The sequence below is a fragment of the Helianthus annuus genome, chromosome 14 (genome assembly GCF_002127325.2).
Source record: "Helianthus annuus cultivar XRQ/B chromosome 14, HanXRQr2.0-SUNRISE, whole genome shotgun sequence".
Taxonomy (NCBI): domain Eukaryota; kingdom Viridiplantae; phylum Streptophyta; class Magnoliopsida; order Asterales; family Asteraceae; genus Helianthus; species Helianthus annuus.
The window spans coordinates 171,357,734-171,376,951 of record NC_035446.2 but is presented as its reverse complement, the minus strand read 5'-3'; the positions used below and the strand labels follow the sequence as shown (position 1 = coordinate 171,376,951).

General features: G+C 43.1%; 1 protein-coding gene across 1 annotated transcript; it reads right to left on the bottom strand.

Moving 5' to 3' along the window:
* Window positions 1-9,740: 9,740 nt before the first annotated feature.
* Window positions 9,741-14,351, bottom strand: LOC118486613. Its single transcript, XM_035983177.1, has 2 exons — window positions 13,730-14,351; window positions 9,741-10,063 (listed from the first exon to the last, which is right to left on the bottom strand). The coding sequence occupies exons 1-2, from the start codon at window positions 14,349-14,351 to the stop codon at window positions 9,741-9,743; spliced, it is 945 nt and encodes a 314-aa protein (XP_035839070.1).
* Between the last annotated feature and the right edge of the window lie 4,867 nt (window positions 14,352-19,218).

Here is a 19,218-nt window from a genome sequence, read left to right as displayed (position 1 = left end):
AAGTCGCAAAAGTTTGACTTTTGCTTTGACTTCAGTTCTGACCCGTTTTAGTGAGGTATAAATATACCCTAGGACTCTCTTAGGACCAGGTCACATGTTGGTATAAGCCTCTGTGGTCGGTTCATGAGTTATCCGAGTCTTTAGCGCATTCCGTCATTCGCCTAAAAGTTGACCGTAACGGCCTTTTAAAATTAAAACGAGTATTTCGGACACGTGAACGGACCAAAACCTTGCTTATTAAATTATAAGCATGTCCCTAAAGTTTCACGTCAATCCGAGGTCTAGAATGAGAGTTATGCTAAAAGGCGCACTTTTAAGAAAATTTTGTAATTAACGGCGCAATTAGCATAACGCCCATCTAAACCAAGTTTTCGTCACCAAAACTTTTACCCACTGTGGTAAAATAATATTTTGGGAATTTTAAAGATTTTTAATAATTTTTACCTTGCTCATAACCTGCGGTTATGGCTACGGTTCGGTAAATACCGAATATGCCCTTTTTGGCCAAAACGGGAGTTCTACAAGGTCTTTTGACCCGAATCCAATTGCCACTGGTTTTAAATAATAAATAAAGTATTTTAAGCTTTATAAGCTGTTCGGGAAACTCAGATTCCCTGTAGAACTCGAAAATCCCTTTTAAAAGTCTTTAAAATGACCGAAAAGCCCCTACGGGGCATAATATAAACTTAAACTCGTTACGGGCATTACGGAAGGTATCCTACTGATACCATAATACTTTTAAGGCATAGTGACTTAGGAAATAAGCGTACGACTCTTATGGTTAACCGTTTCGCCTATTTGCGCACACGGTACGGCCCACGGAACTAGCTTTCGTGCAATAGCCGATATGGGTCAAATTATATTATTTGAACCCCAAAATCCAGAGTATGAGCTATAAACCCATATAAAACAAGTCTCTGAACTTGTTGGGTCCAAATCATACTCCATTCTCGGTTTTCGCCTCTTCGTGCGAATTAACCATATCTATATATCGGAATCAACCGGTTTAAGCTACGGCTAATACAAGGACCGTTAGGATTCCAAGAGGTTAATTAAAACCTTCGTTCCAGATTAGGAGCCCCAGTAAAAGCTATCGGTGACTTGATCTAAATTAAGGATTAATACTTGCAAAGGTAAATACTTTTGACTTATTTCCCCTATATGGGCTTGGGTTACGGTATATTAATACCGCTTGATTGAGCACTATATTCGTCCATCGCTTAGGTGGATAACTAAATAATATGATCGGCTCATTTAAACAGTTTTGTTGCTTATAAGCCTTTGGGGGGTTTAATGACCGTTGTCCCGGATATCCTCGGCATCATTTTACGAAATGGCCACGACCATCGACATCCCGGTGTAGGCGTACACCCGGTATAAAGTGTCGACATTAAAACTAAAAGACGTAGCCGTTGGTTTTCATACTACGGTTTTACGCAAACGTGGTGTGTCTATAAATCTTTAACCCGGCACGACCCGGGCTACTGAACGCATAAAAGAACATGTAAAACGTTCACAAGATTTCATTATGAATTTTCCCAAGTTATAAAAGAGTTTGTGCTTGTGCATTCAAATCAATTTTAATAAACATTTTCAAATGTGTCAGTTGAATGTATTTACCAGTGTAAACTGACGTATTTTCCCCAAAAAGATTAAGTGCAGGTACCTAAACGTAATTGGCTGGTATTAGCTCCCTAGCGTCGGGATAAGCCTCGCAAGCTTGATTGCAGTATCTGATGGAACAATACTTTATCTGTATTTACGATCCACTGTGGATATTCAACTTCTGTAATACATTTTGATATTACAATCAGAGGTTGAAATTATATATTTAAATTATGCTTCCGCTGTGCATTATATAATTGTGTGGTTTGACTATATTGTTGCCAACATCGTCACGGTAATCCCCCACCGGGCCCACCGGTGAGACACGTGGAAATCGGGGTGTGACAGGTTGGTATCAGAGCCAACATTGAGTGAATTAAACACTACCCTAATGTGTTTAATCTCAATAACACAATTGCACATACTTGAGTCTAGACAAGAACTTAGGACAAATTCGGATTATTACTCCTTTTTGTCTTTATTTTCAATTGATTTTTGATAAGTTTTGGAGCAGGAAAATGCCACCTGTTATATTCCGAGGAAGAGGAAGGGGACGAAGAGGCCGAGGAGAAATCGTGACACATCACGATCAAGAAGCTGGACCATCTGGTACAAGACATCCTTCGATGACACGGAGCGAAGAGCCACAACGACGAAGAGATCTTTACGAACCAGCGAGGCATTCCACTTCGCACAGCTCGACGCCATCCTACCGGCACTCCTTTGGGCCAGACTCAGAAAATAATCCCAACAACCCACAACCTTCCTTCATACCTCTACAACGTTCGGTATCCCACCGAAACTACGACGACCCTAGTCCGTACTTCATAGGTCAGTTCAATCCGGCTGACTACATACAGGAACCTTCAGGTTTTGTTCCACTAGGACCACAAGACCACTTTTCTGAAGATCCCATGGAGGAAGATGAGGATCCAACTGAACCAGCTCGTGGTACGCCCACGCATCCGATAGAAGTATCTGATGGATCTTCATATCATGGTCCGCAGTATCAAGGCCCAGACAGCTTTATGGCCTTGTTTGACCGACATGAGTGGTACAACACACCATCTCATCAGACATCGCAACCGAGACATCCACAGGATCCCTCTGAGGATTCACGCTTTGAGGCAGTTACGCCACCACCTCCGCCACCGGCACAACCATTAATACCTGATCCGCCGAGGCGTAGGAGGACCAATGCTCGTATGTCTACACGAGGAGGAGGGGGTAACCACTTCAGCACTCCTCGACATTCTAGTAGTAGCCACTATCCGCCACTACATGAAGAAGGACCTTCAAGTCCTATACAGGAGGCGAACTCCGCACCTACTGCACGAAATTCGCCACCATTTGGGTATGACCAACCCATACCAGCTTACACAGGTCCAACGGCTTACAACCCGTTTGAACCGTCGCAAGCACAATACAACTACGGCTATGAGCGCGACCCATATGTGGTGTCGGCTAGATATAATGCGCGCTACCCTGACGGAGCCACATGGAAACATGGGACCACCGGATTACTCAGCTCATGGGTATCCAATACCTCCCAGACCTCCAGTTCCGCATCAAGCGCCACAACCACGATTTTCTCCTCCTGAACAGGAAGAAATACTCCATCGACTAGATCGTGTGGAGAGAGAGTTCGAGGAAGAAAAGAAAAGCCACCGAGGATTTCTCAAGGGCTTGGCGAATCTACTAAAGGGCAAAAAGAAGAAACGTGACCACTAGCCCTTAATAGTAGTACGAATGTAATTTCTATTTTGAAATAAGTCCCTGTGTGGACAACTTATAGTATTTCAGTCCCTACGTGGACTTATATTTAGTCCTTGCATGGACACCTACCTTGTATTAGTCCCTGCGTGGACTTGTCACTTATTTTAAAACCCCTATGGAGGTATGTATTATTTGAAAGACCCGTTTAGGGCAATATGTAATTGTATTTGAAATTTCGGAATGTATGTTATGAGTTTTGTTTTAATATATATAAAAATAAATCAAAACCATTCCTTTTACATTGATCTGCCTAAATAAAGAATCTTAAGGGGGTGAAACCTAGCTTGGGGTCTTTTAAGATCAGTCAAGATGGTACGACCTAGCTGAAAAGATTCTGATTCCCTGTTAACCTCTGTACGCATGTTAACATTCATGGCAGATGTGATTCGTTAAAATCACGCACGTCATTCTTATACAATAATCCTTTGAGGATTTCAAAACCCAACTAAATGATATATAAATCGTGGGTTAAATCACCAATGAAGGTGATCAATATTATAAAGACATCCATTTAGTGATGCAATGCCTACGGGCCAGTACTATAAAGACATCCATTTAGGGATGCAATGCCTACGGGCCAGTATTATAAAGACATCCATTTAGCGATGCAATGCCTACGGGCCAGTATTATAAAGACATCCATTTAGCGATGCAGTGCCTACGGGCCAATATTATAAAAACATCCATTAGTGATGCAGTGCCTACGGGCCAGTATTATTAAAACATCCATTAGTGATGCAGTGCCTACGGGCCAGAATTATTAAAACATCCATTAGTGATGCAGTGCCTACGGGCCAGAATTATTAAAACATCCATTAGTGATGTAGTGCCTACGGGCCAATATTATCAAAACGTCCATTAGTGATGTAGTGCCTACGGGCCAACCATATTAAGACATCCATTAGAGGTGTAGTGCCTATGGGCCATAATAATTGTCTTATAAGACAAAAGGCAGTAGTAGTCTATGACTCTCTGTCAGAAAGAGATAAAAGAACTACGGTTCAACTCTCTATGCCTTTGATTCTATGAAATCTCGGCTAACATTATAAAACATCATCATGATTAGGCTTTATGCCGCCAGTACTATTTATATAGTTAAAATAGGATCTATTCAAATCCTAATATTTAATGAAATGAGTTAATAAGTTAACCGAATATGGTCTCTGTACCATGGTTGACAAATTGTCATAAAAGACAATCATATAATAATCTCCTAAATTAAAATTTTGTTATCTTCTGTAACAGATTCAAGTTACAATGGCGGATCCCAATGGAGAGAACAGCCACACAAACGAAGATGACTATGACAATGCGTCAGTACATTTGACAGGCGCACAGCTAAAGGCTCTGATCAACAATGCTGTCCAGGCAGCTATTGATCGTCAAAATACTGAGTCTCAAGGTAGATCTGTGTCAAAACCACCCTCTAAACCAAAGACACACTCCAAACCACCCTCTGAACCCAAGAAAGATGACGACAAGCACTCGTCTACTGAGCACAGCGTTCACCGCGATAGAGAATATACCGATGCGTCCAGTGCTAAGGGTTGCACCTACAAATACTTTGTATCATGTAAGCCCCGTGAATTTACAGGGGAGAAAGGTGCGGTTGACTGTATCACCTGGCTGGACGAGATGGACACGATTGTGGACATCAGCGGGTGCGCTGAGAGGGACGTGGTTAAGTTTGTGTCCCAGTCATTCAAGGGCGAGGCCCTGGCGTGGTGGAGAGCTCTGGTGCAGGCTTCAGGTAAGTCTGCCTTGTACAAAATGTCATGGGGGGAGTTTATTACCCTCATAAAAGAAAACTACTGCCCTCAGCACGAGGTTGAGAAGATTGAGGCAGATTTTGTCTCACTAGTGATGACAAACCTGGATTGTCAAGCATATCTGACAAGTTTTAACACTATGTCACGCCTGGTGCCATATCTGGTGACACCAGAACCACGAAGAATTGCCCGATTCATTGGGGGCTTAGAACCGGCGATTAAGGCCAGTGTAAAGGCCTCTAGGCCAACGACCTTCAGGTCAGTTACTGACCTCTCCTTGTCTCTTACACTTGATGCTGTCCGTCTGAGGGCACAAAGGAGCAAGGAGGCTGAAAAGCGAAAGCGTGAGGATGAGACCTCACGAAAGTCCGGTAAAAAGCACCGTGGAAACGGTGAGGGCAAAAGAGGGTCGGAGGCAAAGAAAGAGGGGCAAGCTGATGGAAGACCTCACTGCAAGGTCTGCAAGAAACCTCACTCCGGAAAGTGTAGGTTTGCGTCTGGTTCGCAGTCGCAACAAAGAACTCCACCCTGTGGGCTATGCAAGTCCAAGGAGCATAAGACAGTGGAGTGCAAAAAGATAAAGGACGCAACCTGCTATAATTGTAACGAGAAGGGGCACATAAAGAGTAATTGCCCGAAGTATGCCAAGAAGGCGGAAGAGACTAAGAAGACAAATGCGAGAGTTTTTCGCTTGGATGCAAAGGAAGCGGTCAAGGACGACAATGTGCTTACAGGTACTTTTCTCGTAAATAATATATTTGCAAGAGTACTGTTCGATTCTGGCGCTGACAAGTCCTTTGTAGACCAGAAATTTTGCCAACTACTAAATATGCCAATCAAAACCTTAGACGTAAATTACGAAGTAGAATTGGCAGACGTCACGATAGAAACCGTCTCTACCGTACTAGAAGGATGTGAAATGTCCATTAGGAACCATTCTTTTCCTTTATCTCTACTTCCTTTCAAACTTGCGGGTTTTGACATCGTGCTAGGCATGGACTGGTTATCCCATAACCAGGCCCAAATCATTTGCGGCAAGAGACAAATAGTTTTAAAGACTCCGAGTGGTGAATCTCTTACCATTCGTGGGGATACGCATTACGGATTGCCCGAAGACGTATCTATGCTGAAAGCTTCAAGGTGTTTGAACAGAGGCTGTGTAATTTACATGGCTCAGGTGATAATTGAAGAACCAAAGCCGAAGATCGAGGATCTTCCTGTCATTTCTGAATACCCCGAGGTTTTTCCTGAAGAACTACCTGGTTTGCCACCAGATAGACAAGTGGAGTTCAGAATTGACATCATTCCTGGAGCAGCTCCGATAGCCAGAGCACCTTACAGATTAGCGCCAACGGAAATGAAAGAACTAAGGAGCCAGTTGGATGAACTGCTGACGAAAGGTTTTATCAGACCTAGTTCATCTCCCTGGGGAGCACCTGTCCTATTTGTAAAGAAGAAGGACGGATCGATGCGGTTGTGCATCAACTATAGAGAACTAAATAAAGTTACCATAAAGAATAGATATCCTTTACCAAGGATCGATGATCTATTCGATCAGCTGCAAGGAGCAAGCTACTTCTCCAAGATCGACTTAAGGTCGGGCTATCATCAATTAAGGGTCAGAGATGAAGATGTACACAAGACTGCATTTAGGACTCGCTATGGTCATTACGAGTTCCTAGTGATGCCTTTTGGGCTCACAAATGCACCGGCTGCGTTCATGGATCTCATGAATCGTGTGTGCAAGCCGTATCTAGATAAATTCGTCATAGTCTTCATAGACGATATCCTGATCTATTCTAAAAGCCAAGATGACCACGAGAAGCATCTTCGTTGCATTCTCGAATTACTACAACGTGAGAAACTCTACGCCAAATTCTCGAAATGTGAATTCTGGCTAAGAGAGGTTCAATTTTTAGGACACGTTGTGAGTGAGCGTGGTATCCAAGTGGATCCCGCTAAGGTGGAGGCAGTCATGAACTGGCAAGAGCCAAAGACGCCTACCGAAATCCGTAGTTTCCTGGGATTAGCAGGATATTACCGGAGATTTATTGCAAATTTTTCAAGGATTGCTGCGCCCTTGACTTCCTTGACCAAGAAGAAAGAAAAGTACATTTGGGGCCCGAAGCAGCAAGAGTCCTTCGAAATACTGAAGCAAAAGCTAAGCAACGCACCTGTGTTGACATTACCTGAGGGTACAGATGAATTCGTAGTTTACTGCGATGCATCACATACAGGCATGGGGTGTGTGCTTATGCAGAAGGGCAAGGTGATTGCCTATGCTTCAAGGCAATTAAAGGTGCATGAAAAGAATTACACCACCCATGATTTGGAGTTGGGTGCCGTTGTATTTGCACTTAAGTTGTGGAGGCACTACCTTTATGGTATTAAATTTGTGATTTATTCAGATCACAAAAGCCTTCAGCACCTGTTCAACCAGAAGGAGTTGAACATGAGACAACGCCGTTGGATGGAAACCCTGAATGATTATGACTGTGAAATCAGGTACCATCCCGGTAAGGCGAATGTAGTCGCCGATGCATTGAGCAGGAAAGAAAGGGTAAAACCCATTCGAATCAATGCCAAGAGCATTGAAGTTAAAAATAATTTGATTGAAAGGATTTTGGCTGCACAGCGAGAGGCTGTGTTGGAAGCTAATTATCCAAATGAAAAGCTGGGAGTAACTGAGGAGCAGTTGACTCTTAGCAAGGATGGAATCCTAAGACTGAATGGACGTATATGGGTTCCAGTTTACGGAGGACTACGTGATGTTGTTCTCCAGGAAGCCCATAGTTCCAAATACTCAGTCCATCCTGGTGCTGATAAGATGTACCAAGACTTAAAGGCAAATTATTGGTGGACAGGCTTGAAAAAGTCTGTAGCCGCCCATGTAGCAAAGTGCTTGACTTGTGCTCAAGTCAAAGCTGAGCACCAAAAGCCGTCTGGCTTGCTACAACAGCCTGAACTTCCCGAGTGGAAGTGGGAATGCGTAACTATGGACTTCATAACCAAGTTACCCAAAACCAGGAAAGGAAACGATACCATATGGGTCATAGTCGATAGGCTGACTAAATCAGCTCATTTTCTACCCATCAAGGAGACGTATAGCTCCGATATGTTAGCCCAACTTTATGTTGATAAGATTGTAGCCTTACACGGCATACCTGTGTCTATTATCTCCGACAGGGATACTAGATACACATCTCACTTCTGGAAGAGTTTCCAGCAATCTTTGGGCACGCGTTTAAACTTTAGTACGGCTTACCATCCACAGACGGACGGTCAAAGTGAGCGTACTATCCAAACGCTAGAAGACATGCTTCGTGCATGCGCGATCGATTTAGGTGGTAACTTTGCGATTTGGCCCTCGATTATTTACAACTAAGGCCTCGTGTTATTTACCCGCATTGTTAAGTCCCCGGTTAGTTTGTTAATTATTTGGAAAGCCTTAACTTTCATTGTTGACGCTTTTAACCCCTCTCGTACGAATTTGATCGTAACTTTCTCGTTTTAAAACGAAACTTCGCGGAATTTATACAGTACATTCTAGTGAGCGTATTTAACTGTTACAAAGCCTCGGGTACGTCAAAGGGTCACTCAGAGGTATAATTAAACATGTTGACACAATTAACCCCTGCAGCTTGTAATCTCTCACTTTCTTCCGCGTTTCGCTTCCGTACGATCCATGATTTATTCGTTCGAAGGTACGAGCATCGTTTAGGGTTACTATACCATATATTTACCCTTCGTTGACATTTATAACCCTCGAATTTACATACTTTCAAGGTTTGTCAACTTTAGTCCTTTATTTAATATTTAATGCCACGTGTAAACTTATGACACGTGTTAACACATTATTGGACCCAAAATTTCGAGGTGTTACATTTTGTCACCCTTTTCACATCACCGAATTGTGATGAGTCGGGAATTACCGCCAACAATCACCCCCTTAATTTCCGACTCGAAATAGGTAGGCTCCAACATGTCTTCTTTGTCTTGATTCTCATAGAACTCATCTTGATCTCTAGCTGTGTTTTTCGGCTCCTTCCTAGCTCGAACATTCTTGCGACCTTGTACTCGACTAGTCCTTTTTCCAAGACTCGTCCTTTGGTCATAAGAACTCGCACCACCATTGACTCGGCTGCGATCTTGAGCAAACACCCGCTCTCTTGGATCATTAAATGTATCTCCTTGGGTTTGAATCCCTTGCTTAACCTTTTCTTTGAATTCTTGAACATTTTTCTTTGGACTTTGAATTTTGGGTTTCTTCATTAAACTTAGATCTTTGAGAAGATTCTGACTCGTACTTGCCGTATCATCTTTCAGTTCACCTCTTTGTAGATCCCTACCCGCAAAATTCTTTATTCCAGTCATGTTATCTTGTGTACTGGAACTTGCTATCTTGAGGTTGATCTTGTACAAACGGTTCTTGGTCCTTATCACCTTCATCATAAGCTTTCCTGTATCATCATGAATGGTTAGCAAATCACGTTTCATGTGAATGTCGCATCCACCTTCCGTTGCTTGACCAAGACTAATGATATTGCTTTGCAAACTCGGTATGTAGTAAACATCGGTTAACAGGCGCTTCTACCCCGTTTTCCCTTCAAGTAATACCGATCCCTTTCCCCGTATGTCAATACAAGATCCATCTCCAAACTTCACCTTTCCCGTGACACGTTCATTAAGTTCAAAGAAATAAGCTCGATTACCCGTCATGTGATTCGATGCTCCGTTGTCGAGATACCAAGTGTCTTTCTCCATTGGCTCAGTCTCGAAACGCTTTGGATTCACCCATTCTTCATTTAGAAAAACCGTCTCTTGATCACATCTCATCATGAATAATGATGGATCAAAATCATCGTTTTTAGCTAAGTTAGCTTCATCTTGTTTCTTCATACGATCTGGACATCCTGACGCGAAGTGACCAAATTTATCACAACGGTAACACTGAACCTGTGATCTATCTTTCCTTCCTTTCTGGCGATCATTGGTTCTTCTTTGACCCGTTTGTTTTGACCCATGATCTTGACCATCTCGGCTTTGACTTCCATCTTGGTCCTCATCATCCCAGTCTTGATGTAACACCTCGAATTTTTGTGTCCAATGATGTGTTAACACGTGTCATTTGTTTACACGTGGCATCTATAATAAATAAAGGACTAATTTTGACAAACCTTGAAAGTATATAAATTCGAGGGTTATAAATGTCAACAAGGGTAAATATACTGGATAGTATCCCTAAATAATGCCTAAACCTTCAAACGAATAAATTATAGATCGTACAAAAACAAAACGCGGAAGAAAGTGAGAGATTACAAACTACAGGGGTTAACTGTGTCAACATGTTTAATAATACCTCTGAGTGACCCTTTAACGTTCCAAAGACTTTGTAACGGTATTATACCCTCACTAAAATAATATATATGAATTTCGCGAAGTTTCGATATGAAACGAGAAAATTACGATCGAATTCGTAGAAGAAGGGTTAAAAGCGTCAACAATGAAAGTTAAGGCTTTCAGAATAATTAAATAAATAAACCGGGGACTTAATAATGCGGGTAATTAACATGAGGCCCCTATCGGTAAATAACCGAGGGCCAAACCGCAAAGTTACCCCTTCAGAACCGAAAGGCCAGGTGAATCATTACGAAAGATTTCGTTATTAATGGCCCGATTCTGTAATCATTACAAAAAGATTTAAAAATCCTGAAATCTTAACCTTAGGCGACCCGCGTGAAGTTTAAGCATTAGTTGAGGCGGGCCGCGAGCCTCTTAAATAACGCGTCTGTTATATGAACTTTAGGCGACCCGCGTAAAAGAAGCATGGAATGTCCATGCGGGTCGCGTAAAGTGCCCAGATGCAGAAAGTTGATGTTTTCTTGACTTTTGAGCTCTTGAACGATCATTTGATCAATTATGGCAGCATGGGTGCCCCCTACACGACCCATACCCCTTAGGGACACCTGCCCATGATCCATGATCAGTTAGCATGTTGTGTAATGATCTTGAGGGTCTTGTGTGACTATAAATAGGCCTCTTTGGCTCATAACCTTCATCACACTCAAAACACACTATCTGATCATTCTAAGGAGCTCTCTAGCTTTTCTTCTGCTCCATAAGCAAGAACACAACCTCTGTAAGTGATCTAACCCTTTGTGGTGTCACATTTCCTTAGTTATGGCTCATAAACGCAACCGTCGTAACTAGCGGTTGTCATTACAATATCTTGCAAATGGTTCAGTCTTATGACGAATCAAAAGTGGTTATGAGTTGGTATTTATGTGGGTAATAAACCTCTAAAATGGTTCCCCCTGATCACCACTCTAACTATGTCAAATGCCGAGTCAAACGTGCGGTTAAAAAGTCAACAGAAAGCTATTTTAGCGATTTATGCATAATCTGTAATGTATACGTTATGAAACCTGTTTTGACAATCATAAAACATGATAATAAGTATATAAACCTGTTTGCGCTCGTTTGAATCGATCATTTGCTATATAGAACCGGTTCGGAGCCGAAAGTCGCAAAAGTTTGACTTTTGCTTTGACTTCAGTTCTGACCCGTTTTAGTGAGGTATAAATATACCCTAGGACTCTCTTAGGACCAGGTCACATGTTGGTATAAGCCTCTGTGGTCGGTTCATGAGTTATCCGAGTCTTTAGCGCATTCCGTCATTCGCCTAAAAGTTGACCGTAACGGCCTTTTAAAATTAAAACGAGTATTTCGGACACGTGAACGGACCAAAAACTTGCTTATTAAATTATAAGCATGTCCCTAAAGTTTCACGTCAATCCGAGGTCTAGAATGAGAGTTATGCTAAAAGGCGCACTTTTAAGAAAATTTTGTAATTAACGGCGCAATTAGCATAACGCCCATCTAAACCAAGTTTTCGTCACCAAAACTTTTACCCACTGTGGTAAAATAATATTTTGGGAATTTTAAAGATTTTTAATAATTTTTACCTTGCTCATAACCTGCGGTTATGGCTACGGTTCGGTAAATACCGAATATGCCCTTTTTGGCCAAAACGGGAGTTCTACAAGGTCTTTTGACCCGAATCCAATTGCCACTGGTTTTAAATAATAAATAAAGTATTTTAAGCTTTATAAGCTGTTCGGGAAACTCAGATTCCCTGTAGAACTCGAAAATCCCTTTTAAAAGTCTTTAAAATGACCGAAAAGCCCCTACGGGGCATAATATAAACTTAAACTCGTTACGGGCATTACGGAAGGTATCCTACTGATACCAAAATACTTTTAAGGCATATTGACTTAGGAAATAAGCGTACGACTCTTATGGTTAACCGTTTCGCCTATTTGCGCACACGGTACGGCCCACGGAACTAGCTTTCGTGCAATAGCCGATATGGGTCAAATTATATTATTTGAACCCCAAAATCCAGAGTATGAGCTATAAACCCATATAAAACAAGTCTCTGAACTTGTTGGGTCCAAATCATACTCCATTCTCGGTTTTCGCCTCTTCGTGCGAATTAACCATATCTATATATCGGAATCAACCGGTTTAAGCTACGGCTAATACAAGGACCGTTAGGATTCCAAGAGGTTAATTAAAACCTTCGTTCCAGATTAGGAGCCCCAGTAAAAGCTATCGGTGACTTGATCTAAATTAAGGATTAATACTTGCAAAGGTAAATACTTTTGACTTATTTCCCCTATATGGGCTTGGGTTACGGTATATTAATACCGCTTGATTGAGCACTATATTCGTCCATCGCTTAGGTGGATAACTAAATAATATGATCGGCTCATTTAAACAGTTTTGTTGCTTATAAGCCTTTGGGGGGTTTAATGACCGTTGTCCCGGATATCCTCGGCATCATTTTACGAAATGGCCACGACCATCGACATCCCGGTGTAGGCGTACACCCGGTATAAAGTGTCGACATTAAAACTAAAAGACGTAGCCGTTGGTTTTCATACTACGGTTTTACGCAAACGTGGTGTGTCTATAAATCTTTAACCCGGCACGACCCGGGCTACTGAACGCATAAAAGAACATGTAAAACGTTCACAAGATTTCATTATGAATTTTCCCAAGTTATAAAAGAGTTTGTGCCTTGTGCATTCAAATCAATTTTAATAAACATTTTCAAATGTGTCAGTTGAATGTATTTACCAGTGTAAACTGACGTATTTTCCCCAAAAAGATTAAGTGCAGGTACCTAAACGTAATTGGCTGGTATTAGCTCCCTAGCGTCGGGATAAGCCTCGCAAGCTTGATTGCAGTATCTGATGGAACAATACTTTATCTGTATTTACGATCCACTGTGGATATTCAACTTCTGTAATACATTTTGATATTACAATCAGAGGTTGAAATTATATATTTAAATTATGCTTCCGCTGTGCATTATATAATTGTGTGGTTTGACTATATTGTTGCCAACATCGTCACGGTAATCCCCCACCGGGCCCACCGGTGAGACACGTGGAAATCGGGGTGTGACACTTGACGTCTACCTCGGTAACTTGAACCGCATCGCCCACGCCCTCGCGTATTTTCATAGGATTTGGATTTCGAGGATGACTCACCATTGGCAAACATTAGATTACCTTGATTTTCTGCTAAAGACTCGATACCCTTAATCCTGTCTTCGAATGTCTTCAGTCTACCGATCGCTTCCTGAAACGTCATAGTCTTCAAATCTGCAAATTGTTCAATTGAAGCTACAATTGGAACATACTTTGTTGGAACAGAGCCTAATAGCTTTCTGGTTAGCTTTTTGTTTTCATAGGTGGTTCCCAAACTGGCTGCTTTGGTAACCAACTGACATATCATGCCCGCGAAAGAATCAACTGTCTCTGTTTCTTTCATCTTCAAGGATTCGAACTCATTTTCCAGTTGCTCAAGCTTTGCCTCTCGAACCCGTTCAACCCCAACATACCGTGTCTTCAACGCTTCCCAGATTTCCTTTGCAGTCTGAAACTGAGCTACTTGAAACACGAGCTCTTCGGGTATTGCTTGAAGTAGAAGTGCAACTGCCATGTCATCCTTTTTGGCATCTACCTCCTTTTCGCCTGGTTCTAAAGCTTGCTGTATTCCATGAACCTTGAATACTGCCTTGATACGAATCGCCCAGATGTTGTAATTTGTTTCGGTTAACATTGGACACTGTAAAGTTGTGGTACTTTGATCCTTAACCACAACCGGTGGTGGTCTGTTCCCGTCCGTCATTGATTTCTGAACAACTTTTCAGAAACGAACGCGTTTTGCTCACAGAAACCCGGTCACGAATACCTCTCGAAAACCGAATAAAAATTAAACTTGAATTGAACCCGCTTATTCAACCCAAATAATAAAAAAAACCAACTAAGTTCTTTTCACCAATTCAAGTCCCAGTCGATAATTAAACCGAACTGAAAAGATGAAGAAGAGAATTTAGATCGAATAACTCTCAATCTTATTAATCAGAAAATAACTCAAAATTGATTACAGACTCTCAAACCATAACTCGGTTTCTCTCTAGTCTTGTCTTTTTTCTCTCAACTTAATAAAATATAAAACCAAACCTTTTTTGTTCTAGTGACCACGTAAAGGAAACCTTCTCCAATTGTGAGAAAAGTCACAAAAGTAAAATTAAAAAAACACAAGATTATGTTTCTTCTTCTGTACGTGAACCCCAAGCAAATTGAAGCCGGGCGTTTTAAAAATCACGCTAAATTGGAGGCAAGCTGGGCGTTTTAATATGGATGGGTCAAATGCATGTGCATGGGTCAAATGCATGGGCCAATGGGAGACTTCCAAGTGTAGTGCCATTTTTTTTTCTTTTCTCTATAAAATAATTGTTTATTGATCGGAAGGGGCATTATTGGATAATGCCCCACTACGCCACTTTTGCTATAATGCCCCAACGCTGACTAGGATGCCATGTGTCGGATAATGCCCCATGGTGGGGGCATTATGTTAGTTCACCACTACACATGGTCTAATATAATTAGGAAACTTAACCAATTATGACCAACTTGTCAACATTGATCCCTCAAGTTCACCGACTTGTGACTTGAACTCTTTTGTCACCCTTTTCACATCACCGACTTGTGATGAGTCGGGAATTACTGCCAACAGATTTAAGGTAGAGAAAAACAGACTTTGGCACCGTGTGTTGATGGCTCTTCACCACAGTCGATGTCGATTTGAATTCTTACCTCTTAATATGGGCGCGCGCGCGGGGGTGGGGGGGGGTCTAATATTATAAAATTTGAAGCGTCTCTTCGAAGCCAACAAATCCATGTAAATGATTTAATTTCTTGGTGTAGTCATTACACTAATTACTATCCTCCAATGTGATTACTACCCAATGATATAAATTCCAATGGAATAATTGGGTTTCGAAGAAAATTAACATATTTGAATGGGTGTGACATCCCTCATGTGGCTGTATTCGGATCCCACTTCCAGATTTGATGAAAACACACGGGTCCGTAATAGGGTTGACCATCAAGAAACAATCTATCCATGCGCTTATTCCGATTTCTTGTTGGGCCATATGAAAGCTGAGAAACGAAGTGATATTCGCATCATGGAAAGTTAGATTGAAAATAGATAGAATATGAAGAGGTATGGTCCCAATTCCCTGCCTACATGGCAGGGACCACACCACTTTTTGTGCACACAAGGCATCCATGTCACCAAGACCTTCTAGAAGCTTCCAGAAGATGTCTAGGCGGTCCATAGCTGGCATCAAAGATGCTTCGTCCAACATAAAGGACAACACGTGTCACCATTGAGAGAAGGCCACATAGGCCTGCGACAATCCAGGGAGCAAGTCTGACGCAACCAGTACGAGGTATCCAGCGTAAGCGAATAGAAGGACGCCACGTGTACCACTACACCCTTCGCGACAGAGCAGACCAAGAGGATATTCCCCTTGGTCGGACAGCTGGCGCACGCCCACAGCTGGCACAGCTGCTTCCTCCTTCTTCACCATCCGGCTATAAATAGGACCCTTCATCATTCAGGTGAAGGATCTTAGCTCTTTACTCACTCTATACACACACTGTTTTATTCATCTCAGAGCAGTACTTATTCTCACGCCGGAGCCTGGTTAAGAGGGAAAACCCCCTTTTCCCCTCTTAACGAGACTAACGGTGTTTACTGTTTTGCAGATCTTAGGCCTTTGGCACGAGCAAGAGAAGAGGTTGAACCCCATACGTGAAACGACCCTCTTGGTTATCCTTGTGTTAACCATTGTTTCAACATTGGCGCCATCCGCTTTTTTGCAAGACCACTCTCACCTCTTTCTCTCTTTTAGAAAACACTCGTGAAAAATGGCAGACCAGAATCATTCACACCCAGCTGACGGAGAAATCTCTTCTTTTGAACTCGTTTCGGACACGGCACACGTCCAACGCGGTCAAAGGAACGAGACCATCCAAGAAGGTCAGCTGAACAACGAGTTTCCGTCCATTTTTGGAAGTGCGTCCAGGGCTGCTAGCCAGACCACAACTGGACCCATTTTCCAAACACCAACAAGAATCATCACTCAAACCACAAACGGGGCTGCTCTCCAACCTCCAACGGGGATGCTACATCAAACCCCACCGCCGATGCAGACTGTAAGCCATGGGCCAGGCCCTTCGGTGCCATCAGAACAAGCACAACTCAATTACTCTGCACTCTTAGGGCTACCAGAAGGAAAAACTCTAGCCTCCTGGTACGCCGAACAAATGGCGTCCATAAACTTAGTTTACACGCAACTTAGCGCACAGCAAGCTCTGCTCCAAGCACAGGCCAACCAAACAACATTTGCAACTCCGCAGCCAAGGTCTCTGAGCACACACACGGCTCAGCAGACCAACGCATGGAACTTACGTCCAGAAAGAGGGCCAGTGCAGAATATAAGAAGACCCAGTGTGCAAGACACGCGCGACACTTATGCTGAAACAGAGAGTAATTTCGTGCAAAACTCCACCCTGCACCGAAAACCAATCCAGACCCGTTTGGGCGCACGTAACATGAACACAGAATGGGAAGAGGAGGAAGACGACCCAACGTACAAGGCAGAATCCACAGTGTTCAGCAGACTTCCTCCAGAGCACGAGGCATACAAACCAACCAAGCGCGCGGGGTACAACCCCAAAGCAGAGCACGATTACACTTTGAGCTATCGTCCTGAGGACATGGCAGAAAACTCAAAATTCATTTCAGAAATCGCGTGCGCAGCCATCGATAAAACAAAGTTACCCCACAACGTAGGTAAATACAACGGGCTGACGGACCCAGACGATCACCTCCAGGTGTTCAAAGGCGCAGGAGCAACAGGTGGTTGGAACCTACCAACATGGTGTCACTTGTTCGCTCAAACTTTCGTTGGTGCGGCACGCATCTGGTTCGACAATTTACCAGCTGGAAAAATCAAATCATGGGTCGACTTCCGAGAAAAATTCTTAGCACACTTTTCTCAACAGCGAAGACACGCCAGAGACCCAGGGGATTGTTTGAACATATACAGAAAAGACTACGAAAGCGTAGAGGATTTTATTACGAGGTACAACAAAGAATGTTTGGAAATCGGAGACATACCGGAAAAGATGATGCGCGCACACTTCATGCGAGCAGTCAAATGCGACGATCTGGTTAAAAGAATCAAAGGGCGCGACGGAGGACCCAAAGACTGGGAAACCTTCATTGAAGCGGCCAAGACCATTGCGCAGACAGATAGGCAACTGACCGGTGACGATCACCGTCAGCGCGCACACAACCATCACGATCGAAACAACAGAAGGGGTAGAAATCAACCCTGGAGGGCTTCTGGGAACAGAGAAAGAAGTCCCCCGCGGGACGACGCGCGCCATACGATCAATCAGATAGCCCATCGAAAAGAAGTAAAGCGCGAAAACAGAGAAAAGCAGTGGACTCCACTAACCAAAACACCTTCTGAAGTCTTAGCTACAGAGAACCATCAATTCAAACCACCCTTGCAGATGCGCAACAAAAGGGGTCAAGACCCAAATCTCTTCTGTGAATTCCACAAAGATACGGGCCACTTGACCGACGATTGCTTTAGCTTAAAGCAAGAAATTGAAAGAGCTCTAAGAGACGGAAAGCTCGGTCACTTAGTCAAAGGAGGAAAGCGCGATTACCGCCAGATACAACGAAGAGATGAAGGTCCAGACAACAAGAAGCTCAGAAAGCTAGAAACTCATATGGTGCAAGGAGGACCACGGCGACCAAGAAAAAACTATAACAAACGCGCGCAGGATGATTCATGGCGCGAGAAGCAAGTAGTGTTCCCAATTGTCAGGGGAGGTCCAAGAGAAAAGCGGCCAATAGTCATTCCAGGGGTAATCGGCCACTATCAAACAGATTACATCTTTATTGATCCCGGAAGCACCGCAGACATCATATATGAACAGTGCTTCAACCAATTCGACCAAGAGGATAAGGCGCGCCTGGAACCAGTTGACTACCCATTAACTGGATTCTGCAACGAGGCCGTCTTTCCCCTAGGACAAATATCTTTCCCAGTATTACTTTCTGATGGGAGAAATTCAAGAACTGAAGAAGTCACATTCATGGTGCTACCGGCACATTCACGACACGACATCCTCTTAGGACGAGAATCCCAAGGAGATTTCAGTATGATCTGTTCCGCACCACATTCTGCCATAGGCTTTCCAACCGAAACAGGCATTGCATTGATATATGCAAGCAAGGAGGTGCTAGCAACAGACGAAATCAGTCCGGCAAAAGCAAGCAAGCCCGCACCGCGCAGAGAGGCAGAAAAATGGGTATTGAATAGTGCATACCCAGAACAAACGGTCACCCTGGGACCCGCAATGTCTGACCTAACGCGTGCGGCGCTGAAGAAATTACTGCATGACAACATGGACGTGTTCGCCTGGACACCGGCCGATATGGTTGGTGTTCCACGGCACATAGCGGAACACCGGCTAAACGTTTCAGAGGATGCGAAGCCAGTAGTGCATGCCAAACGACACCTGGGGGACATCAAACACGATGCAATGAAAGAACAAGTGTTAGAACTGCTAAACGCAGGAATCATCAGGGAAGTCCGGTACCAAACGTGGGTGGCAAGCCC